The sequence below is a fragment of the Ornithorhynchus anatinus genome, chromosome X1 (assembly GCF_004115215.2).
Source record: "Ornithorhynchus anatinus isolate Pmale09 chromosome X1, mOrnAna1.pri.v4, whole genome shotgun sequence".
Lineage (NCBI taxonomy): Eukaryota > Metazoa > Chordata > Mammalia > Monotremata > Ornithorhynchidae > Ornithorhynchus > Ornithorhynchus anatinus.
In genome coordinates, this window is record NC_041749.1 from 14,265,260 (window position 1) to 14,289,664 (window position 24,405).

At 46.7% G+C, this 24,405-nt stretch overlaps 3 protein-coding genes across 3 annotated transcripts in view; 2 read left to right on the top strand and 1 right to left on the bottom strand.

The window, feature by feature from the left end:
* Nucleotides 1-24,405, top strand: part of LOC114806406 (xanthine dehydrogenase/oxidase-like) — a 112,861-nt gene that overhangs the window by 16,991 nt on the left and 71,465 nt on the right. Inside the window, 2 exon segments of the mRNA XM_039910150.1 lie at nt 1,398-1,517; nt 2,093-2,195. Of these exon segments, the coding sequence (XP_039766084.1) occupies nt 1,398-1,517; nt 2,093-2,195 (223 nt within the window).
* LOC120638045 (xanthine dehydrogenase/oxidase-like) lies at nt 5,424-6,897 on the top strand. Its single transcript, XM_039910233.1, has 4 exons — nt 5,424-5,721; nt 5,854-5,941; nt 6,410-6,496; nt 6,717-6,897. The coding sequence occupies exons 1-4, from the start codon at nt 5,600-5,602 to the stop codon at nt 6,849-6,851; spliced, it is 432 nt and encodes a 143-aa protein (XP_039766167.1). The 5' UTR covers nt 5,424-5,599; the 3' UTR covers nt 6,852-6,897.
* Nucleotides 10,340-24,405, bottom strand: part of LOC100078335 (xanthine dehydrogenase/oxidase-like) — a 34,880-nt gene continuing 20,814 nt past the window's right edge. The window contains 17 exon segments of the mRNA XM_029049801.2: nt 10,340-10,585; nt 10,963-11,139; nt 11,939-12,127; nt 12,254-12,319; nt 12,903-13,091; nt 13,204-13,326; nt 14,748-14,843; nt 15,678-15,759; nt 16,867-17,012; nt 17,458-17,649; nt 19,187-19,273; nt 19,894-19,981; nt 20,118-20,251; nt 20,816-20,940; nt 21,519-21,621; nt 21,930-22,049; nt 22,592-22,715. Of these exon segments, the coding sequence (XP_028905634.1) occupies nt 10,535-10,585; nt 10,963-11,139; nt 11,939-12,127; nt 12,254-12,319; nt 12,903-13,091; nt 13,204-13,326; nt 14,748-14,843; nt 15,678-15,759; nt 16,867-17,012; nt 17,458-17,649; nt 19,187-19,273; nt 19,894-19,981; nt 20,118-20,251; nt 20,816-20,940; nt 21,519-21,621; nt 21,930-22,049; nt 22,592-22,715 (2,092 nt within the window). The 3' untranslated portion in view covers nt 10,340-10,534.

Genomic DNA, 24,405 nt, shown 5'->3' on the forward strand with positions numbered 1-24,405 from the left:
GTTCTGTTTTGGACATGCTAAGTTTGAAGTGTCAGCGAGACATCCAAGTAGACATGTCCTGAAGACAGGAGAAAACGCGAGACTGTAGAGAAGGAGAGAGATCAGGACTGGAGATATAGAATTGGGACTCACCCCATCGGTATCCTCCCAATGAACCCAGATTCTTTCTCTTTTAATTAATCCCTAATGGTACTGATTAAACAGTTACTATGTTTCTCACATTTTGTTAAGCACTGGAATAAGTACTAGATGATCAGATACAGTCCCTACTTTCAGGAAAAATCACTTGGTCCATGAATCCCTTCTCAAATAACTCTCACAATTTTTAGTCAAACACCCCTACAACTTCCCAATAATCAAAATTTTCTCTCATAACTAAAGGAATGATCATCTTTTTACTTTTATGTAAGGGATATGTGTAAACCAACTCTGCAGCATGGTGTAGTGGTTAGAGCAAGGCCTGGGAACCAGGTCATGGGTTCTAATCTTGGCTCTGCTACTTGTCTGCTGTATGACCTTGGGCAAGTCACTTCACTTCTCTGGGCCTCAGTTACCTCATCTGCAAAATGGGGATTGAGACTGTGAGCCCCACGTGGGACAGGGGCTGTGTCAAACCCGAGTTGCTTGTATCCACCTCAGAGCTTAGTACAGTGCCTGGCACATGGTAAGTGCTTAACAAATACCACTTTTATAATTATTGTTATTATTATTATTATTGTTATACTGTACTTTCCCGGCAGTTAGTACAGTGCTCTGATCCCAGTTAGTGCTTAATAAATATGATTGATTGATCTACTTGATTCCCTGTTTAGTAAGTAGGCTTCTCCTTCCATAATTTCCTTAAGCTTTTAGTATAATACTTTGCACAGTTTAGGTACACAATACTGGAGATGTTGATGAAGATGATGATGACAATATTAGAGAATGCATACAGCCCTTTCCCTCAGGGAGCTCACATTCTAATAGGGAAGACAAGACAGTTAAGCTCACAATCAAAATAAACATCCACAGGCAGAAGAATTGGTGATGAGAGGTTCCAGGATCCACCGTGCTGGAATTCTGGACAATTGCTGGGTTTAATTGGGGAAAGCTGCCTGGAGGAAGTGAAACTCCAACTGTGGTGAAAAGGGAGAGAGAGCAAGCAGCAGAGATGGGTTCTACAGGGCACAGCTGCAGCTGAGAGTTGGAGGAAGTGGGAGTGGGGAGTGTCCTTGAGAACAGTTGAGAGGCAGAGGAGGAACAAATGAAGAAAAGCCTTAGAGACAGGAAAATAGGAGGCTTGGGCATGAGTTTTTGCAAGTCAGGAGGATGTGAAATGGGAGAATAAAAAAAGGAGCTTGGCTGCTCTGGGTTTTCTCCCGGGAGTTAAGCAATGGAGTTTATGTGTCTGTCGGCAGGTCACTTGCATCGGGCACATCATTGGAGCCATGTTGGCCGACACCCCTGAACACGCCCAGAGAGCTGCTCAAGCCATGAAGATTGCCTACGGGGAGCTCCCAGCAATCATCTCCATCAAGGTGGGCTAGCTCTGGCCCTGCCCACCCAACCCCTCACCTCCCCGCACCCATCCTTCCCAAACTGCTTTCCCACTCAGTGGTTGCTTGTCATGGGGCTCAATCTCTCTGCGTGGCTGTGGAGTTTCCTCTGGAGGAAAGAAGCGGCACCTAGCCTGTTGAACTTGACTCTTCTAGTCATCACCCTCCCCTTTACCCCAGTGACCATGATGAGCAGGAGGAGCAGGGGGCTGAAGCTCTGAACACTACTTATTTTCTTGCTCTTCCAACAGGGAAGCAGTATGGCCTAGTGGAAAAACCCTGGGCTTTAATCCTGGGCCCATATTTTGCCTGGTATGTGACCTTGAACAATTCACTTGGCCTCAGTTCCCTCACCTTAAAATGGCAGTTCAGTATCTGCTCACCCTCCCACTTTTAACTGTTAGCCCCTTCTGGGACAGGGACTGTGTCCAAACTGAATGTCTAGTATCTACCCCAGTGCTTAGTACAAGTGTTTGGCAGATAGTAAGCACTTAACAAATACCACAATGATTATTACTGACTGGTGTGGAAATCTTAATGTGTTACTCTTTTCTTAGGATGCCATAAAGAATAAGTCCTTTTATAAGACTTCCTTTCTGTCGAAGATGGAGAAAGGAGACCTCCAAAAAGGTTTTCCTGAAGCCGATCAAATCCTTGAAGGTAGCGGGAATTTGTCTTACTCTTGCCCGGCCCTGAGTGTGGCAATCAAAGCTGAGCCTAGTCTGAACAGAAGCCAAATGACTGATCATGGCATCCAGGGAGGAATTGATTGATCCATCAATCAAGCAATCGATCAGTCAATCAGAGGAGGAAGAAAAAGTATTTAAGTTGAAGAAAAATTAAGTTAGTGCTTAAGTAATAGAGTATGCAAGACCTGCACAGATGTGCTATGGAAGGATGGGAATAGACAAGTGCTTAGGTGGCACAGAAGTGCAGAAATGACAGTGTGGGGATATAAACAGAAGGCATTCATAATTAATCAGGAAAGGCTTCCTGGAGGGATTATGATATGTCAGAGGAGCTTAGAAGATAGGGAGGACTGTGGTCTATCAGATTTCAATTGACAGAGGGGCATGAGATTGGAGGCAGAAGAGACAAGGCACAGTAAATAGATTAGTTTGAAAAGAGAGATGAGTGTGAATCGCGGTGTAGTGGGAAGTGAGCATGGGTAACTCACATGCCTGACTCACCTCTCATTTCCCTACCCTATTTTCCCTCCCTAGTGCTTTGTCTACATTTGGGTCTGTACCTACCCCTTAAACACTTATACTCACCCCATTCCCATGGCACTATATACCTGGCCTTATATTCCACTGCTTCCTATATCTGTAATTTATTTCACTGTACATCTCCCAAATGAGGTTGTAAGTTGCTGGATCTACATCTCCAGTCCTGATCTCTCTCCTTCTTTGCATTCTCTCATTTCCTCCTGTTTTCAGGTCATTTCTTAGTGGCTATCTTGCCCGACTTCACATTTCCAAAACACAACTCCTCATATTCCCACCCAAACCCTCTCATCTCCTGGTTTTCCCATCCCTGTAGACAGCACCACAATCCTTTCTGTCTCACAAGCCCTTAACCTTGGCGTTGTTGTCCACTCATCTCTCTCATTCAACCCACATATTCAATCTGTCACCAAATCCTAACACTTCAACCTTCACAACATTGCTAAAATCAGCCCTTTCCTCTCTATCTAAACTGCTACCATGTTAATCCAAGCACTTCCCCTATCTTGCCTTGATTACTGCATCAACCTCCTTGCTGACTCCCTTCCTCCTGTCTCTTCCCCTCTCCAGTCCATACTTCACTCTGCTGCCTCGATCATTCTTCTGCAAATCCTTTCAGATCAGGTTTCCCCACTCTTTAAGAACCTGCAGTGGTCGCCCATCCACCTACACATCAAAACGCAATTCCTTACCATAGACTTGAAAGTACTTAGTCAACTTGCTCCTTCCTCCTTATCTCCTGGTATTCCTACTACAACCCAGCCCACACACTTCACTTCTCTAAATGCCAATCTACTCTTTGCATCTCTACCTTGTCTAGCTCACGAGTGACCTCTCGCCCATGTTCTGACTCTAGCCTGGAACACCCTCTCTTTGTGTCCACTTTTGAAGTGTTAGTAAAAGCACATCTCCTCCAGAGGCCTTCCCCAACTAAGCCCACATTTCCTTTTATCTCATTCCCTTCTCTGTCACCCTTGCATTTGGATTGGCAGCCCTTTATTCACGACCCCCCACCCAGCCCCATGGCATCTATGTACCTATTACATAGGTACATTATTATAAATTATTTATACTGTTTCCCCTTCTAGAGGGCAAGCTAAATGTGGGAAGGGGAATGTGTCTACCAACTCTGTTATACTGTACTCTCACAAGCAGTTAGTAAAGTACTGTGCACACAGTAAGCACTCAATAAAAACAATAGAATTGAACTGAATAAATATGACTGATTGTGCCCAACAACTCTGTGGTACTGTACTTTTCCAAATACTTAGTATTAGGTTTGTGCATGGGTAAATAGCACTGATTGATTGATGAGTTGATTAGAAATGGGAGACCTGAATGAATACGTTGAAATTTGAATACTGAAGCAGTGTGGTGTAGTAGAAAGAGCATGAACCTGAGATTCTGAGTAGCTGGGTTCTAATTCCAATTCTGCTTTTTTTTAATGGCATTAGTTAAGTACCTACTATGTGCCAGGCACTATACTAAGGGCTGGGGTAAGTACAAGCTAATCAGGTCGGATACAGTCCATGACCCACATGGGGTTTATAGTCTTAATCTCCATTTTACAAATTAGGTCACTGAGACACAGAGAAGTTAAGTGACTTGCCCAAGGTCTTAGAGTAGACAGGTGGCAGAGCTGGGATTAGAACCTAGGTCCTTTTAACTCCCAGGACCATGCTGAATCCACTAGGCAACACTGTTTCTCACTTATCTCTTTTGACACTTGTCTTCTGTGTGACCTTGGGGAAGTCACTGAACTTCTCTGTGCCTCAGGCGCAACATCTATAAATGGAGATTAAGACTTTGAGCACTGTGTGGGACAGGACTATGTCCACCCTGGTTATCTCTTATCTACCCTAGCACTTAGAACAGTGCCTGGCACGTGGTAAATGCCTTACAAATATCTCAAAAAAAGTCAGTAGTCAAGAGTTTCTACTTATTCAGCAAGTACTTGGTTGGCCTTTTGAGGATTTTGGAGGAGTGAAGAAATGCATGTAGATGCATTCTGCCACTCGCCTGGCATTTGCTCCTCTAAACTGCAAGCTCATTATGGGCAGGGAACATGTCTGCTAATTCTCCTTTACTGTACTCTCCCAAGCACTTAGAACAATGCTCTGCACACAGTAAGCACTCAATAAAATACCACTGATTGATTGCTCCCCAAGTATGTCCCCGGTGGATGGTCTGCTCAGTCGTATCAGAGATTCTGCCCTGCTGACCCTGCCAGAGCAGTCTCTCTGTCCCCTGGAGGGATGGCAGCCCCCAGGGTTTGGGTATATGGAAGGATATGCCCCAGATGGGCACAATCCCTTCCAAGGAGCTGGGTTAGAGCCACTTCCGTTTGCAAAACACATCCATTCCACTCCCTGCCCTCACAATTTACATGTGTCCTTGAACTGACTCCGTCTCCCCAACCCTTGCAGAGAGTGTCAACTCCAGAGACAAGTCCCACCTCCCTCCCCCCCAGTGCTGCTCTCCTGTTTGCAAGATCGGGTGACTCCATAATTTCAACTATAAAGACAATCTGTCAGGCTCGTTTATCAGATCATCTTGAAGGATTTTATTTGATTAACGTGTCATAGTGCAGCATTCACCAATCTGTCCTGGAACGTTCTGCAGTGCTACATTCCAGGGTCTTGCTCGTGCTCCCAGAGAGCCCTCAGGTCTATATAGTGGTCTGCCCTGGAAATGCCTCTCACAGGAGTGGGGTCTGCCCCATGGGAGCAAGGACGGTTGGTTTTGAGTGGCATCCAGCCAGTCGGAGCCTTCATGTCGTTCATCCTTCTGAAGCGATTTGTCCCAACCGATGCCTTCTTCCCATAAGATTTTGTTGCCATGGCCTTGGATGTCCCATCCAACCAGATCGCAGCTCATGTGAAGAGATTGGGAGGAGGCTTTGGAGGGAAAGATCCCAGTAGCATGCTGCTCTGCACTGTGCTTGCTGTGGCAGCCCACAAGTAAGATGCCAAGCCAGAAAGAAAATAGATCTGGCCGAAGAAAACAACTTCCCTGTCTAAACGGGGAGCCGGGTCCGGGGACTGGGCTAGGAGAGGCCTGGAGAGTGGTAAAGTTGGTGGTGTCTCTCTCAGGACTGGTCACCCTGTATGTTGTATGCTGGACCGGGACGAGGATATGTTGGTGACAGGCGGAAGGCATCCCTTCATGGCCTGCTATAAGGTACGGGATAGAGGGGACTGACCATAGAAGTCAGAGAGTAAGGCAGTGAGCAAGTGTTCCAATTCCAGCTCTACCAAGTTCTCACTGAGATGGTGAGTGAGAAAAGTGATGAAGTGTCAATCCCTTCATCTCCCTGAGCCTTGGCTTTCTCCACCTATAAAGTGGGGAGGACATTGCTGGCAAAGCACTATTGGAAAGCATGCTTGAAAACTGTGCCTATTCTCCTTCTTTCTTTAGCCCACACCAAAATTTGGGTGTTTGCCCAAAATTTTTCGCCTACCTCAGGGTTTCTTGGATTAGCTGTCAACTTTATATTATTCCTTTGACACATCCTTTTGTAAGGAAATTCTGTTTCCCTTTCTAACCCTTGGGGTTTCCTGTGCAGATAAAAATGGGAAGGGAAGTTGGAAAGGAACAGAGAAGTAAAATATCAAGATGTGATAACTGAGGTACTTGTTTTTGGATTAGGTTGGCTTCATGAAAGATGGGAGAGTGGTGGCCTTGGAGATCGATTACTACAACAACGCAGGCAACTCTGTAACGATCTCTAGCAGCGTAAGTAATACCAACCTTTTTGGTCCTATGGTTGGAGAAGACCCAATATGCTTCCTCCACAAGCAAGCTTTAAGGAATTAACCTCAGAGGACTCAGTAGAAGTCAGAGAAACGGACCTGAGAGTGAGGGAAAATAGACCCTAGTATAATTTTTGAGACACTTTGAGTCGAAAGAGATAAAAATCTGGTGTTCTTTCCTGTGTTCACTTCTCACTGAACAGGTCATGAACGAAGCTTTACACCACCTAGACAATTGCTATAAAATCCCCAACATCTGGGCCATCAGGAAACTGTGCAAGACCAACCTGCCCTCCACACGGCCTTCTGGGCCTGCGGGGGGCCCCAGGCATTGCTAATCTGGATTGCTGAGCCCATACTAACTGAAGAGTCATGTTCCTGTGTTTTAATATATGGGGTTTGTCTCTGATGTACATTTTCTTTGGTTTGGGGTGGTGAGGACAGGAAAAGAGGGCCTTGGTCTGGGGTTCTGTTACAGCACAATCCCCAAATTCTAAAGGAAGCCTGGGCCTATTTGGGGGATTGTGTGAGACCTGGGGTTGAGAGACAGGGGGAGGTTGTGCTCTCCCAAAGCCAGGCAGCACACTAGGTTGGGAGGGGCATTCCTCTGTTTACTAATGAAAGTGCAAAGGGGAACATCTGACATTGCAGCTGGAAACCAGAATGGAGTTCGGCAATCCTCAGCCAGCAAGGAGTTTAGCAGGGATTGGGTACCCAATCCATTGATCATTCAATAGCACCTTCTGTGTGCAGAGAATTGAATTAAAAGCTTGGGCATATACAGTTGAATTATAAAATATGATCCCTGCCCTCATAGAGCTTGTCATTTAGTGGGAGAGATAGGTACTCTAATGTCACTAGACTTTTCATGTGCATGAGTTCACCTGACCAAAACCTCTGAACTATTCCAGTGGAACTAGGTTAAAGGTGTTTGGGGAAGAGGGCAAAGAGCAAAGGAAAGAAGCATCTTAGCCTAGTGGGAAGTGTGTGGGCCTTGATTCTAATCCCTGAACCAACACTTGTCTGCTGTTTGACCTTTGGCAATTCACATAATAATAGGGGTGAGGATAACTGGAATTGGTTAAATGCTTACTCTGTCCCAAGCACTGTACTAAGCAGTTGGGTGGACACAAAGTAATCAGGTCGGACACAATTCCTAACCCACAGGAGGCTCACAGTCTATATAGGAGGGAGAACAGATATTGAATTCCCGTTTTTTGGAAGAGGAAACTAAGCCCCAGAGAAATTAAGTGTTTGCCTGAGATCACACAGCAGGAAAGTGGTAGAAGGGGGATTAGAATCCAGACTGACTCTCATGCCCATAGCCTTTCCACTAGGCCATGCTGCTTCCCAGTGCCTTAATTTTCTGTGCCTGTTTCCTCATCTGTAAAATACATGTAATCCCTTCCACGTAAACTGTGAGCCCCACCTGGGACAGCATGGTTTTGAACCTGAATAACTTGTATCTACCTCACTGCTTACTGCAATGCTTGGTACATGTGTTTAATACTTTTATTATTATTAATAACACCAATGAAGTAACCCAAAATGACAGGAAGCCACTGTGCCAGTGGTTTCTGGGAAGGCCACTTTACTCCTGGACTGCAAGGACTTATGTTACCTTATGTTATGTAACTTCATCTTATGTTACCTTGCAGTACCTGGCAAGTCTGACTTATCAGCAGTGGGTGGTTTTCTGGATTTTCAATGAGGGTAACCTCCGATCCCTGAGAATGCTTAACTGTTCTTTAAATTATTTCGATTCAATTTGTTCAACTCAGTATACCCATTCATTTAGTTTGTTTTATTTGATTATCTTTAGACGAAACTGAAGGGCTATGTTTTGGCTCTAAAGAACCTGGCCTTTCTTTCAGAAAAGATGGAGAAGGGAGTCTTTGCTCCTCCCTTCAGTCAATCAGTTGATCATATGCATTGAGCACTTACTGTGTGTAGAGCACTGTACTAGGCTCTTAGGAGAGTACACTATAACAATATAACAGACACATTCCCTGTCCACAACAAGCTTACAGTCCAGTGAGTTAAATCCTATGAAAGCAATCTAGAGTTTCTGTGCGTCCAAGCAAAGCAATCAGTTGCATTTATTGAGCACTTACACTGTGCAGAGAACTGTACTAAGCACTTGGGAGAATACAACAGGAGCTTTCAGTCCAGAGGAAAGCAAAGACACGGAAGCATGACTAATAGTACAGCACTCATCCAGCAAATGAAAGCAGGAGTCTTGCAACTTGAACCATGCTCAGAAACATCCCTAGGGGTAGTTAGGCCTGAGAACATCACACTAGGATTAAAGGGTGAACCTGCTCTTTCTCCTCCCTGCCCCAGCCCTGGACTTTTCCACTTCAGTCACCCCACTGTGCAGACACCAATCTGGCCAGAGAGAAGGTCGTCATCCACCATCACAGACAAACTCAAGTATGGTAACAGACTCAGGCTTGTAGCTGCCTATGTGCCTGTGTGACCCTCATTACACTTTCGTCTCCATTGCTGAATCTAATGATGAGTTCACCTCAAGGAACTGCAGTCCACTCCTTGGTGGCTTTGTAGCTTGAGCTATGTTTAATATGTTCATTAACTACTCTCCCATTGATAAATTGTTCTAATCTCAGCCCCACCATTTTTCTGCTGTGGACAAGTCACTTCACTTCTCATTTTTATTTAATGGTATCTGTTAAACCCTTACTATCTATCAAATACTGTTCTAAGTGCAGGGGTGAGTTCAGATCACATTGGACACAGTCCCTGTCCCACGTGAGGGTCACAGTCTAAGGAGGATGGTGAAATAGGTATTGAGTTGTCATTTTAGAGCTAGAGAAACTGAGCCCCAGAGAAGTTAAGTGACATCCAAGATTACATAATAATTATAATGATGGTGTTTGTTAAGCACTTACTATGTGCAAAGCACTGTTCTAAGCGCTGGAGGAGATACAAGGTGATCAGGTTGTCCCAAGTGGGGCTCACAGTCTTAATCCCCATTTTACAGATGAGGGAACTGAGGCACAGAGAAGTTAAGTGACTTGCCCAAAGTCACACAGCTGACAAGTGGCGGAGCTGGGATTAGAACCCTTGATCTCTGACTCTCAAGCCCATGCTCTTTCCACTGAGCCATGCTGCTTCTCTATAACAGGCAAGCAGCAGATTCAGGATTAGAACCCACATCCTCTGACTCACAGACCCATGTTCTTTCCATGAGGCTACGCTGCTCCCCAGTGCCTCAATAAATCAATGTTTTTTATGAACACTTATAGTACAGTGTAACTAGAGGAAAGCAAAGAGACACAAGTCTGGCTAATAGCACAACATTCCTTTCTGCAACTGGTACCATGCTCAGAAATAGCCCAGGGCACCCCAGAGCCCGAGGGTTAGTTAGGCCTGAGAGCATTTCACTAGGTTCAGAGTGTGAATTTCCTCTTCCTCCTCAAAGCCCCAGCACTGGACTATCTTACCACAGGCACCCCACCATGCAGACACCAGTCTGGCCAGACAGAAGGTCTTCACCATCACAGACAAATTCAAGTATGGTATCAGACCCAGGCTTGTAGTCACCTACGTGCCTGTGCAAGACGCATATTAGATGTTCCTTTCCATCGCTAGAACTCATATTAACTTTACCTCACTTGGAAGAATGAGAATCGAGAATCTTAAGACACATCAGCTGTCCGGTGTTGAACGTTAGGTAGAGGTTCCTAAGACAAATTGCACTTACCTTCATAGTTACCTTCTGAGGCTGTCTTTCTGAATTTAAACAGTGACGTTTGGTATGGGGCATTAATTTTTCATTAAAATAAGTACAAATTCACTACGTAGATTATCGGGAAAAGTTCTTAATTTGTTTATAATTATAGTCCCTCATTGCTGGATTAAATCTTCCCACACATACAATTTCCTCAAACAGAGAATGTGACATATCAATCATAGGAGTGGTCCTGGGTAGAAGCTTGGGTCGGGGACTCGCGGAAGCACTCTCAGCACAGCATGATTCTTCACATGACTTTCTTTCTCTTCATACTCTCTTACACCACGGCTTAAAGTTTGCCGGCACCTCAGTACCACACTACAAAGGGAAAATAGAATGGGTGACCGCCAGGAACTTCCAGCCTAACATAGTGATAGAGCAATGATATAGGGTGGTAATTAACAAAATCAGGCCAGTCACTCTTCATCCAGTCCCTGGATTCAAAAGGAACAAGACGGTTCCTTAGGAGCCAGACCCAGAGAGAGAAGGGTGGGGAGAATTGAAGTTGTAGGAATGCTTTAGATCTGGGAAAACAGATTCCGATGAGGCAGAAGCCATCCAGCTCCTCTCATCATGAACTGCCCTACACACACACACACACACATACACCGAGTTTTCACATCCCAAGTGCCCATCAAGATCCGCCCGAGTGACTACCCTCCTTCCACCCTGCAATGACTCTAACTTGGCCATACCAGCTTAGTGAACCGGTCCACGCAGGCATTGCGGATCCTCTCCGGAGTGGCCAGGCTGTCCAGTTGGAAAAGCGGGTCCAGTTGGCTCTCTGATCCCTGGGCTCGGGCTGCACCGATGGCATCCTTGATGGCGAAGAAGATTGAGGCGGAGAGAAAGAGGGGAGGCTCTCCGACAGCCTGGACAAACAGTAGGGATGGGAAATGAGGTTGTGGTCACTGTGAATTCACAATGCCACCCGGCAAATGCCCCTCCTGATTATAGGCCTAGGCAAAGCGGCACCTGGAAGTCTTAGGTCCCTTTCTAAGTTCATTTCAGAGCACTGTAGCTAACTGACTTACTCCACTGTCAGCATACCTGCTAGGAAAGAGATTGTATGCCCATTGTACGGATAGAGAAATGGAGGCCCTCCACCAAATCCAACATCAGTGAATCAAGGGCAGGGCCAGATATAGACCTTACACTTCCTAATACAATGCCTATCCTAAATCACTCAGCCATAAGAGAAAACCATGATTTGAGAACTTCTTAGACTCAATTTCCCATGTCTTCAGTGACTCCAAAAGGGGTGCTCATGGAACTGGCTGTCAAAAAGACTTTGTCTTTCACATTCCAACTTTGAAGGAGGGTGACCTGGTCTGATGGCCTAAACCACTGCCCCTCCCACCACCCTCCCCACCCTGCCCATCGATTCAGCCTGACAGGGCAAATGGTCCTGTTGGAATCTAAACTATGAGGAGAAACAAGCAGGATGAATCGCTGAGGTTCTGTGTGAGTTCACCTGGAAACTCTGTCATGCCTCGGCTCAGAGCCTGTTCTCCTGAAGACACTTTTTGAGCTCTCTGTGGAGTTTCCAGGGATCAACCACATGGCTGGAGGGGCTCCATGATATTGCCCAAGAGGAACACCTCCTCCATCAACATCGCTGCCCTCCTGAAGGCTGTTTACCGCCTCAGATATGCAGGCCCACATCTGTACCTTGGATGAGAAGATGGCTTTCTGGTTGGGGCAGTCTCGGAGCAGAGTCACATGGAACTTGGTGGGGATGTCGCCACAAGCAGGGATTTTGTAGGAATCGAGTCCTCGGGTCAGCAGTTTCCCCTCAGGGGAATAATGCAGCTCCTCCAGGGTGAAGAGCCCAAGGCCCTGAACAAATGCTCCCTCCACCTGCAGGACCACAGAGTGTCACGTTACACCCTGATCTAGTTGGGTTGACATATGACTTTGAACTTCAGCCCTCCGGTCACAGACAGGGACACTGACGCTCCAGTCCAGACTCCTGACATGCCTTACCTGACCAATATCTATTGCTGGATTCAGACTGGTGCCGACATCCATGACGATGTCTGTGCGAATGTTCTGCAAAGCATGGGAGAGGTAGAACACTTTAATGCCAAGAATGGTGACAGACTTGTGAGAATCAGTGTGGCCTAGTGGTTAGAGCATGGACCTGGGAGTTAGAAGGATCTGGGTTCTAATCCCAGCTCTGCCACTTGCCTGCCGTGGGACATGGACTGTGCCCAAGCTGATTAGCTTGTATCAACTCCAGCACTTAGCCTGGCACATAGTAAATGATTAACAAATGTCATTTTAAAAAAAAGGACAATTAATTGTCTTTGATAAGTTTCCCTATAATACAATACCAAATTCACAAAAAAGAATCAGGTTCCTTCAAATGGGGTAGAATATACTCTGTATAGTCACAATCATCATCTACTCTCCCAAGTGCTTAGTACACAGCTTTGCACACAGTAAGCGATCAATAAATATGATTAAATGCATCCCCTGATAAATCATGGAGGATAGCAGTGTTCTGCACAAAGTAAGAACTCAGTAAATACCAATGATTGATTAGTGAGATTAATGAGCCACTCAGCACACAAGTATTGTCTTTCCATCCAACATGGCCAGTTATGTTGAAACTAGGACTTTTTGCTTTTACCTGGTAGTCACCTGTCAAGCAGTCAATCTCCACCTCAGAACACGCCACCCCATAGCAGAAGTAATTGAAGGGATTTCCCGAGTTGGTCTCAAAATCATAGCCCAGGTTAGGGGTACTGAGCAGAGAGAAAGGATACAGTGAGATTTTACAATGATGAGCAAAAAGAACTAATGGTCATGTCTCTAAAACCTTGAGATCCCAAGTTAATTATTTATTTATATTAATGCGTGTCTCCCCCTCTAGACTGTAAGCTCGTTGTAGGGAGGAAATGTGGACATCTCGGCCATGTCCATACCTGGACAGCCATCCCGTTAAGGTCTGTGCCAAGGGAGGCGGATGTTGCAGAAGTGTTGGGCACTGTGTTGGTGCTCGTCTCGCTGATGTAGATTTTGGATATCGGGATTCCCAGGACTCTGCTGGCCACCTGCAGTACGAAAAGCTCCCAGCTATCTTATGGCAGTGTGAAACCCTGGAGACTATCCCTGCCTTGCCTTCAACCCTCCCCATCCCACTCCACCATGCCCCTTCCTTCGGCCTCCAGCCCCTTCAGTAGCAGCTGAATGTCTCCCCATCTCCCCATCATGGGGTTGGTGAGCTGGTTCCTAGAGCCTTTCTTTTTAGGTTGGGGGCTGAGGGTGGAATCTCGAAGGATTGCCTCCATCCAGGAGGGACTGGGGTTGGGATCACTGCAGGTCACAGGAACCACACTGGAATAACTTTCAGTGGGACTGGGCCTTAATCCTCTGGCTCTGAGCACTCATTTGCCTGACTGCCAGGGTGTGACATGGATGAGAAGCAGTGTGGCTTAATGGAAAGAGCATGGGTTTGAGAGTCAGAGGTCATGGGTTCTAATCCTGACTCTGCCACTTGTCAGCTGGGTGACTTCGGACAAATCACTTAACTTCTCTGTGCCTCTGTTACTTCACCTGGAAAATGGGGATTCAGACTGTGAGTCCCATGTAGGGCAACCTGATTACCTTGTATCTCCCTCAGTGCTTAGACCAGCGCTTGACACTGTAAGTGCTTAACAAATACCATTATCATTATTATTATTCATTCAATAGTATTTATTGAGCACTTACTATGTGCAGAGCACTGTACTAAGCACTTGGAATGTACATATCGGCAACAGATAGAGACAGTTCCCGCCCATTGATGGGCTTATAGTCTAATCGGGGGAGAAAAAACAAAAACAATAGCAATAAATAGAATCAAAGGGATGAACATCTCATTAAAACAATAGCAATAAATAGAATCAAGGTGATGTACATCTCATTAATAAAATAAATAGGGTAATGAAAATATATACAATTGAGCAGATGAGTGCAGTGCTGAGGGGAGGGGAAGGGAGAGGGGGAGGAGCAAAGGGAAAGGGGAAAAGAGGGCTTAGCTGAGGGGAGGTGAAGTGGGGGTAGAAGGGGAGCAGAGGGAGCATAGGGAAAAGGGGAAGCTCAGTCTGGGAAGGCCTCTTGGAGGGGGTGAGCTCTAAGTAGGGTTTTGAAGAGGGGAAGAGAATTAGTTTGGCAGAGGTGAGGAGGGAGGGCATTCCAGGACCGCGGGAGGACGTGGCCCAGGGGTCAACGGCGGGATAGGCGAGAATGGGGGGCGGTGAGGAGGTGGACGGCAGAGAAGCGGAGCGTGCGGGGTGGGCAGCAGAAAGAGAGAAGGGAGGAGAGGTAGGAGGGGGTAAGGTGATGGAGAGCTCTGAAGCCTAGAGTGAGAAGTTTTTAATTATGTTAAGAAGACTCTCCATTTTGGTCAAAGAAGGGCCCTGCAGCCACAGCTGCAGACTGAGAAGCCTGCCAAGTGTGAGGAAAGTATGACAGAACTGCCCAGGCTGCTTACTTGGATCATCTTGGTGTGCAGGCCTTGGCCCATCTCAATCCCCCCATGGGTGAGCAGCACAGAGCCATCTGTGTACACGTGCACCAGGGCCCCAGCCTGCAGGGAAAGATTGGAGGAGAGCAGCATTATCCCAAGTCCAGACTAGGACCGTGTCAGATGTGCCCCAGGCTGACAACTGAATGCTGCAGAGTCAACTAAAAATCCCCAGTTCAAATTCAAGGACCAGCCCAGAAGAGGAAAGCAGCATTCAGGCAGTGCCAAACAGCGAATTAAAACCACTCAGCTACTCTCAGACAGCAGATTCCCATGGACCAACATTCATATTCATCGAGTGCTTAGTGCATGCAGAATAGTGTACTAACCATTTGGGAGAGGACCATATAACAGAATTATATTTTATACATTGACCATAGACATTATAATTCATATCTCTTGCCGCAGGCTGAAGTTTCAATCTGCAGTCAACCCCCCAGCTGGCCCTACCCTTGCAACCTACTCAATTCCTGCCCAATCTGTGGCCTGCCAGCCTGCAGACAAGACTACTTCCTGGCTGGACCTTAGGACAGGAGAACAACCTTATCTCATCTCTATTTGCTTAGCCTCCACTTTCCCCTCCTAAATCCTGGTTTATCAGAAACCTCCTCCAGGAAGCAGTCTCTGATTTATCCTTCCCATTTCTCAATCAGAAGCCCTGTGTTTCCTAGTAATCATCATCTCTAGTCATTATATCCATTGAATGGGTCTCTCCTGCCTCCTGTATTCATCTGAAAACTCCTGGAGGAAGATTGTGTCTTCTTGTAGCCAAATAGTTTAGCACAATGCTAGGCACTCTGGGGACCTGACATAAAGACATGTTGTCTGATGACTTTCAACAGCATAGGCAGAGCCGCCATCCCTGTGAGCACATCTAGCAAAGGAGAAGGCAATTACCTGGTTCAGGAATGAGATTCTAATACCTATTGAAAACTTGGTGGGAATTATGGCCAATCCCCTCTTCTTCCAGGTGTTCTCTCTAGGGAGAAGCAATAATGTTAGTCTTTTTCTAATTATGCACTGATTTTCTTTCACTGACTTAACAGCAAACCAGGAGTGAGTGGGTGCAGAATCAGCTCAGGGTTTGCAGTGGGGAGGTATTCTATCTTCAGCATGAGTCAACTTCCCTAGAGCAGACCCAGCACCCAGCATTCCTGCAAGTTCCAAGGACCTGGAACTCACCTTGCCTCCTCTACTCCAGCACAGACAGCCTGCTTTCTCCTTGCATTTTCTTTTTTTATGATACTTGTCAAGAGCTTTCTATGGGATGAATAAGCACCCTTCTAAGTGCTGGGGTAAATACAAGATGAACAGGTTGGACAGAGTACCCGTCCCACATGGAGCTCACAGACTAAGTTGGAGGGAGGAGGATTTAATCCCCATTTTTCCAGAGGTAACTGAGGCACAGAGAAATTAAGTGACTTGCCCAAGGTTACACAGCAGGCAAGTGGTAGCGCTGGGATTAAAACTCAGGTCCTCTGACTCCCATGCCTGTGCTCTTTTCACTAGGCCGAGCTACATTTGTGCATGTCTGTGTCACTTAGCCAGTGTTTCCTACCCAGAGACATGGTAAGCAAGATGGGGCCTTGGGGAGTCATTAGCGCTAACATGGGGTGACTGCAGCTCATCACCTTGGGCTCTTCTATCCTGCTCCCCAAATGAAAAGCATCTCAGAATTCTCCGGGGTCAAAATGCCCAAATGTTCTTGGGTCTTGAGTGCTTATCTTGCCCAGAAGCAGCGTGGGTCAATGGAAAGAGCCTGGGCTTTAGAGTCAGAGGTCATGGGTTCTAATCCCAGCTCTGCCACCTGTCAGCCGTGTGACTTGGGTCTAGTCACTTGATTTCTCAGTGCTTCATTTCCTTCATCTGTAAAATGGGGATGAAGACTGTGAGCCTCACATGGGACAACCTGATTACCCTGTATCTACCCCAGAGCTTAGAACAGTACTGGGCACATAGTAAGCACTTGACAAATACCATTATTATTATTATTATTGTTATTTTCCCTCCTTCATCTTAGATGAAGATGGATGGTCACAGCAGGCCGCACTGCCCAGGGATGGTTCTTCCCTGCTCTCCTGCTGACCTGTTAAACGTCTCGATCTCCTTCCTCCTGGCATGGTACTGGGAGTTCTCCAGGCACTCGGACCAGCACCGAGGCACCATGAACCCCTCCAGTTTCTGATTGAAGTGAGTCAGGTCCCCATCCTCGTACATGTTCAGCCTCCGCACCTGTCCCAAGGCAGACAGAGGCTCAGTGTGGCAGGGAACACAGGGGCCTTGGCCCAGCCCTGTGGGCATATCCCACTCTCTCCGCCCCCTCCTAAAGCATCCCAACCACCTCCCTCTCCCCGGCACCAAAACTGTTCCAACCACCTCCCTCGCTCCCTCCTCTAAACTATCCCAATTAATTCATTCAATAGCATCTATTGAGCACTTACTATGTGCAGAGCACTGTACTAAGCGCTTGGGATGTACAATTCAGCAACAGATAGAGACAATCCCTGCCCAATAATGGGCTCACAAACTAATCACCTCCCTCTCTCCCTCTTCCAAACGCCCCCTCAATCAACCTTCTCTCCATTTTGGGGAGTAATTAGTGTGTCTCTGTGGGGAGTGACAGGAGTGAAGTCTCTCCTCAGAATGTCTGTCCCAAGTCCTTGTCTCCGGCTCTTACTTCCTCAGGTGGGCGGCCACACTTCACAGCAATTTTACTCATCCAGGACTCAGCGATGAACATTCCCTGAGGAGCCCCGAAGCCCCGGAAGGCCGTGTTGGAGGGCAGGTTGGTCTTGCAAAGTTTTCCGGTGCCCCGGATGTTGGGGATTTTATAGCAGTTGTCCATGTTGAATAAAGCTGTCTCCATAATCTGGAAAGGGAGATACAGGACAGGAAAGAGTTATATGTTTATCCACTGGCTCCCCTAGAAAAGTCTTCTGATTAATGAAAATACTTAAATGTGACTGATGTGAGTTTCCAGGCTTTGGGATTATACCATGGAAACCCTCTTCTGGTCAGGACAGCCTGCTTGCTGCAGGTGAGCTTTGAAGGTTACTTTAGCAGCTCTGTAGCAGGAGGCATTCAGCCCAAACTAAAGCTTAAATGACAGGCGCCGGAGAAGATGATATTGGCAGGACACATTTGGGCTGGAGGCAGAAGGGCTCCCTTGAGGCAGAAACTCAACCAATAAATCCAATAGACTGTAGATGGGGTAGTCTGTGGAAGGTTTTCCTGTGGAGCTCAGAGCCCTTTACAACAATTAGCGCAATCCTCCACTATAGTTAGTATTAACCTCTTCTTTCATCTATACTATATATGATCAATGGACCATTTAGCATTCCCGTTCCCCCTGGTACTCTATTATAAACCACTCGTCCATGAATTTGTCTACTTTCATGAACCTACAGATAATTTTCACCTGCACAACTTCCTGTAGTAAAGGATTCTGTGCATTTACCACTTGGTGTGTGGAAAAGTGTTTCGTTTAGTCAGTCAATCAATGGTATTTGGTGAGTGCTTACTGAGTGTAAATCACTGTAGTAATTGCTTGGGAGAGTAAATTACAATAGAGTTGGTAGGCACGATCACTGCCTCCAAGGAATTTACAGTTTAGAGTTTGCTTGAACTTACCAGAGTCAGATTCCCACCCACCCCCTCAACCATTCTGTTGATGTGAGATTTGATGACTAACAACTCCTTGTTGGCTATGTCAACAACCTTCATGACTGGGTAAACTTCAACCATGGCCCCACTCAGCCTGCAATTTTCCAGAGTGGCAAGACTACATCCCACCAAGTCCTTCCAGAACCTTGCAGTCAGGAGATATGGCCCAGAGCAGGACAAGAGGAAGCAGACTTAGAACTAGCCATAGGCACCCAGGAATTCTCCAAGTCCACACTGCTGGTTCTATGACAGTTTCCTGCCATCTGGAAGGCATCATGTTTGGTGATAGCACCTCCCAGAATCCTCAGTCTCTGAACACAGCTTCAGGATGAAACAACACAATCTTCTTCCCTCATTCTTGCAGAACACGTGCTCCTCAGTGCACAGGGGAGAATCTAGCTCATTGATTTTGGCCCCAGTGACACAGACTTGCCCCAGATCCCTACCTATCTCCACAACCCAGAACAGAGTACCAATCTTGATTCTCAGTCCAAGGAACCAAACTAGTGACTTAGCATATGAGCCACGTTTAGGACAGGAATTATGTCCGATCTGCTTAGTCACTTAAATGCTTGGAACAGTGGTTTGCTCATATTATGTGGGTAAATAAATTCTAATAAAATGACCCATAAAAAACAACAACCCACACTGCCCTGGCTTCTTTGTCAGTTCCTTAGCACTTGGGGGACAATTTGTAGCTTCCTCTACCCCACCAAGATTCCAGACTTTGCGGCCTTTCTTACACCCATCGAGAGATCTATGCTGTTTCCCGCATTGCTGTAGAATTCAACTTCCAAAGCCACCACTTTCCCATTCTTCAGGAAGCCAACCTAATAGGGAAACAAAAGAGAAGAAGGGAGTCAAGGAAAACTTCTGGAGCTCCCTCAACCACTGGTGTGTCCTAATACATCGACTCTCTATTCCTCTCCACTCACTTACTCCTGAAGAAGGAAATTGCAAGGGAGATGAGCCATATCTAAAAACTGCCTTCATCCCGGGGATCCGCATAGGGTTGGTGGAAGCTGCAAAGTTGGGGACATTTCACCTAAGCATCCCAAACTCCGGTCCCAATGTAATACCGGTAATGAGAATACTCTGTCTTGGAGAGATTTTCAGAGTGGATGACACTCAGCCTCAGCCACCACTGACTTCATCTCCCAGGGTGGGAAACTGAGGAGCAGAAAGGTAAAGAAACTGAATCTAAATTATCCTGAGTTGGTGGCAGGGCCCTGGTCCCCAATCGTGGATTTCCTGTTTCCCGGAGGATAGCACTGCCATCTCGTGGCAGACCGAGGTGCTTATGTTCTGGGCCACCCTCCCAAAAAGGAGCCTGCCCAGGGCATAATTGAAGAAACTCGGGAGTGCCACGCTTTAGCGCTCCCATTTTGGGACTCTGCAGCCTGCAGCTGCCCCACTTATTCCATTTTAAGGGCTCCCCTCCATCCCGTACCTTATAGCGGGCCATGAAGGGATGCCTTCCGCCCGTCACCAGCATGTCTTCATCTCGGTCCAGCATGCAGCGTACGGGCCGGCCGGTCCTGCGAGAGACACCGCCACCTTTACCACTCTCCAGGCTTCTCTCAGGCCCAATTCCGAGCCCAGCTCTGGGATCCCACAGGAACGCTGCCCCCCATAAAGCCTGCTAACCCCCCAGAGCCTGTGCTGGGCACTTACTTGTGTGCGGCGACGGCCACCACTGTGGATAATATAGTGGTTCTGGACTCCTTTCCTCCAAAACCTCCTCCCAGTCTCTTCACATGAACTAAAATCCGGTTTGGTGGGACACCCAAGACTTTGGAAACATAACACTGTGAAAAGAAGACACCCCTGAAAATGTCTGGGCATCAAGGTCAACCCTTACGAAGCCCATACCAGCCAGGACTGGTTCCAGACCAGCAGCTGAGAGCCTAATGGAGGAGGAAGGAGCCTGACCTAAATTCACCATGTTCATTGGCGGTAAATTCGGGCTCTACCCTGGGCTAGGCTCAGCTGTTTCCAGTCCACATAGCCAAGAGTCTCTCCAGGCCTTAGGTAAGGTGGGGTGAGGTGGTGGAGAGCCGTGAGGTGATTGGAGGAGTTTTGGCTTGATGGGGAGGGACAGAGGAAGCCAGGGGGAGGAGAGGAGAGATGAGAATGAGTGTCGTATGGTGATCTGGGAGAGCAGGGCAGTCAGAGGGAGGGGCATGGAGGGGTAATGAAGAGGGAGGATCTCCATAGCCCCTGCTTCCCTGGGGAAAAGGGGGGATAACGGACTCAGAAAAGGGGCTCAGGTCACGGGCGCTTTAAGTACTCATATCTTTCTGGCATCCTTTTCTGCTTCTCCCTCATTTCCCTCCTCTGTTCTCCGAAGTCCAACATGGCCAGTTGGTCACCTGGGTCACACTTATGTTCTGGGTGGACACGAAGAGCTCTATCTCTCCTGCTTCTCCTTTTGGGATCGCAATGGTGCAGTGTGTCTCCAGATAGAAGTGCTCCTGTCCACCTATGTAGACCTCTCCTAGAGAGGCAATGGGAGATAAAGCCGTCAGTAGCACAGAGGCTGAATCTGGACCAGTCGGTAAGCTGGGGAGCTCAGCAAGCCCAGGCACTTTAAAGGAATCATTCTTTTGGTGAAGAAACACAACAAATACAAGCTAGGGGAAGACTAGGGAACACAAGAAGACAGTGAAGATCTGGAGCTCAGAAGGTTTCTGTGCAAAGGTCATTTGCAGGAGGAAAAAGGCCGTTAAGGAGAAAAAGGACCCTGTAACATCAGGAGAGTTTTGGATTGGCTGAGAGAAAAACCTTCCTCTGAGGTGCAGATTCACAGAAGACATGATTATGTTCAGCCATGAAATCTCCTCCCTTAGGTTGCTCTATCAGGAACAGGGAAACCACTCTCTGACTGACTGGCATAAGTGGAGTCCTGCCTGGAGGCAGAGGGAGGGGCTGAGTGACTTCTTTTGGCCCCTTACAGTTGGGAGCTCAGGGATTCAGCAATATGGGAGAGATTTCCATTGAGGCTATGGTGATCATACGTCATCTTCTCAGACAAAGCTCAGCCTCTGTGATACTTCTAAAACATTCTCCCGGCACCTTCGAGGATGTGCTCAGCATCAGCAAATCCCTTCTGGAGGTCTCCTTTCTCAATCTTCAGCAGAAAGCTATCATTATGAAATGACTTTTCCTTCAGGGAATCCTGAAAAACAAGAGTGGAACATTGGGTTATCATAGTGGTTGAAAGAGCAAGAAGGGAAAGAGGATGAGAAACTCTCAGAGCTGTAGCGCCCTTTATCTCTCGCTCATAATGCTCACTGGGGTAGAGAGAGGGAGTTACTGGAAGGGTGAAGTTCAGCAGCAAAGGGGCAGCCTCTTCCTCCAGAGTAAACTCCACAGCCACGCAGAGGTGACGAGCCACATGACCAAGCAATCACTGAATGGGAAAGCATTTTGGGGTGGATGGTGGGGTCATGAGGAGCTGGGAGACCAGGGCCCAGGCTAGCCCACCTCAATCGAGATGATTGCAGGGAGCTCCTCGTAGGCGATCTTCACAGCTCTAGCAGCTCTCTGGGCGTGCTCAGGGGTGTCGGCCACCACAGCTCCGATGATGTGCCCGATGCAAGTGACCTACAGGCACACAGACTCCTTTACCAAGCTTCCAATGGCATATATATATATGTGATACCTATTCTGATTAAAAGTATTGATTTGGTTCTGGACCTCAATGCCATGGGCCTGACTTTCCATCTGACCAATGAAATAATAATAATAATAATGGTATTTGTTAAGCACTTACTATGTGCCAAGCACTGTTCTAAGCACTGGGGTAGATACAGTATATTCAGGTTGTCCCACGTGGGGCTCACACTTTTAATCCCCATTTTACAGATGAGGTAACTGAGGCACAGAAGCTTTCAGGAGCCAAGAAACTCCAATCGGTTTTCCAACAACAGCCCTGAAGTATTTGCTGTCCTAGTCAGTTTCCGGCTCCTTACAGGATGTCACCTCAACTTTCTCCTTCATCCTCCCCCAGGAGGATATCTCCAGACTGGTTCCAATCCCACTGATTCCCCCTCCATGCCCACAGGCCAATTTCCAACCGAATGAAAATGCCTCTCGCTTCCCTCTTTAGACACTTCGGGAGTATCTCCTTCCACTCCACACCATACCTCATCCTTAGCAAAGACTGTTTCATCACTGAACAGCCCAGTGATGTTACTTCCAGGAATATCGTCGGCCGAGAGGAAGCACTCAAATCCGGGGACATTCTGGGCTTCCGATGTATCGATTGATCTGTGGGGAGGAGTCACGTAAGCGGGGAGAAACATCAACCCTCTATCTCGGTGGAAGGCTGTTTGTTCTACAGGCCTGGGCTGGGTTAGCCCTGGCAGAGCCAAGGGAACCCAATTCCCTCATCGCAAGAGTTAGCACTGTCAGGACCCCAGCCCTCGTGGCTGCACTGCCAGTTCCCTCCAGCCAGACCCAGCAATCAATCAATCAATCAAAGGTATTTATTGAGTGCTTTCTATGTGTAGAGCACTGTTCTAAGAGCTTGGGAGAGTACAAGAGAATTATCAGACATGTTCCCTTCCCATAATGATCTTAGAGTCTATAGGGGGAGATAGACAATAATATGAATAAGTAATTTATAATAAATCATTTAAAGATACATATATAATAAGGGGCTGGTACAGAGGCTAAAATGTGGAGATTGAAGACCTTCCATCATAAAGTACAGCCAACAAAAAATGAAGGTGTGGAGACTTAGGTCATTCTACAGCACAATACAATAAAGTATTACAGAGTTGGAGATTTGGAATTCATTATTCATTGGGATCAATTTAGAACTGTCACAACTAGCAGATTTTGGTTCCAAAGAAGACTATGGGCCTGCATGCTGTTACAAGTAATGTCTCCATCAAGCTGAGAAACTGAAATAGAATTATATCTTGGACTTATCTTTCTAAAAGCTCTATGTGTTTTCACACACACTAATTCATTTTGTTTTTCCAGCATTCCAATGAAGAAGTGGTGAGCAGGAATTACTCCTGCTGTGCACATGCAGAAACTGAAATGCAAAGAGTTAAGTTGTCCAAAGTTGTCTGAGTTAGAGGTAGAACCAGGACTAGAATCCAACTCTACTGACACCAGACCCAGCTGTCATCCTTCCTGCAGGTCCCTGGCACCCCAAATAGCTCACTGAAGAGTTTCCAACCTCAGGGGGCAAAATCTGAAAATTTAACTCTCATTCTCTTTTGACCAGCTTCACAAACAGAATTTTCACAAGTCTACCATAAACTAGCAACTCTTTGCTCAGAAAGAACCACCACCTTTTTCCAGCCCTGCTAGGAGAAAGAAGTTAAAGACGACATCCTGAAACAAACACAAGCTCAAACACTTGATCACAGAAGCAACTACCTTCTTGGTTTACTCCTGCCAATAACTACCTTTTCAATATGTAAACTAAAATAGAAGCTGTGGATTTTCAGAAATTGGGGAAGCCTCAATTATCTTGAAAACTATTGTCCTGTTTAGAAGACTATTTAATAACACGTACAGGACTCACTAACAGCTTTTATTGGAAAGGGCCTACGGATGTGATTCCTTTGCTTTTTCACTTCAGTGTTTTAGTTTACTGACCGTGGTCTTCATAAGCGTCACTGGAACATCCGCCACCCACTCAGCATTGCATGGAGTCTCATGGCCTTCTTTGGTGACAAATACATTGTGGTCATTCCAATTCCGCAATTCAAAAACCTAGTGGCCCCTTCCTGGATTCTTGTAGTGTGTTGGCATATCATTTGAACAAATGATATTTTGCAGATGGAGCAACTGAGACTCTTTCTCTGGATTTATCCAGGGCAGAATCAGAGCCAAGACTGGCGTAGTGGATGGAGCACGGGCCAGGGAGTCAGAAGGACCTGGGCTCTAACTCAGTTCTGCCACTTGTCATCTGTGTGAGCTTGGGCAAGTCATTTTACTT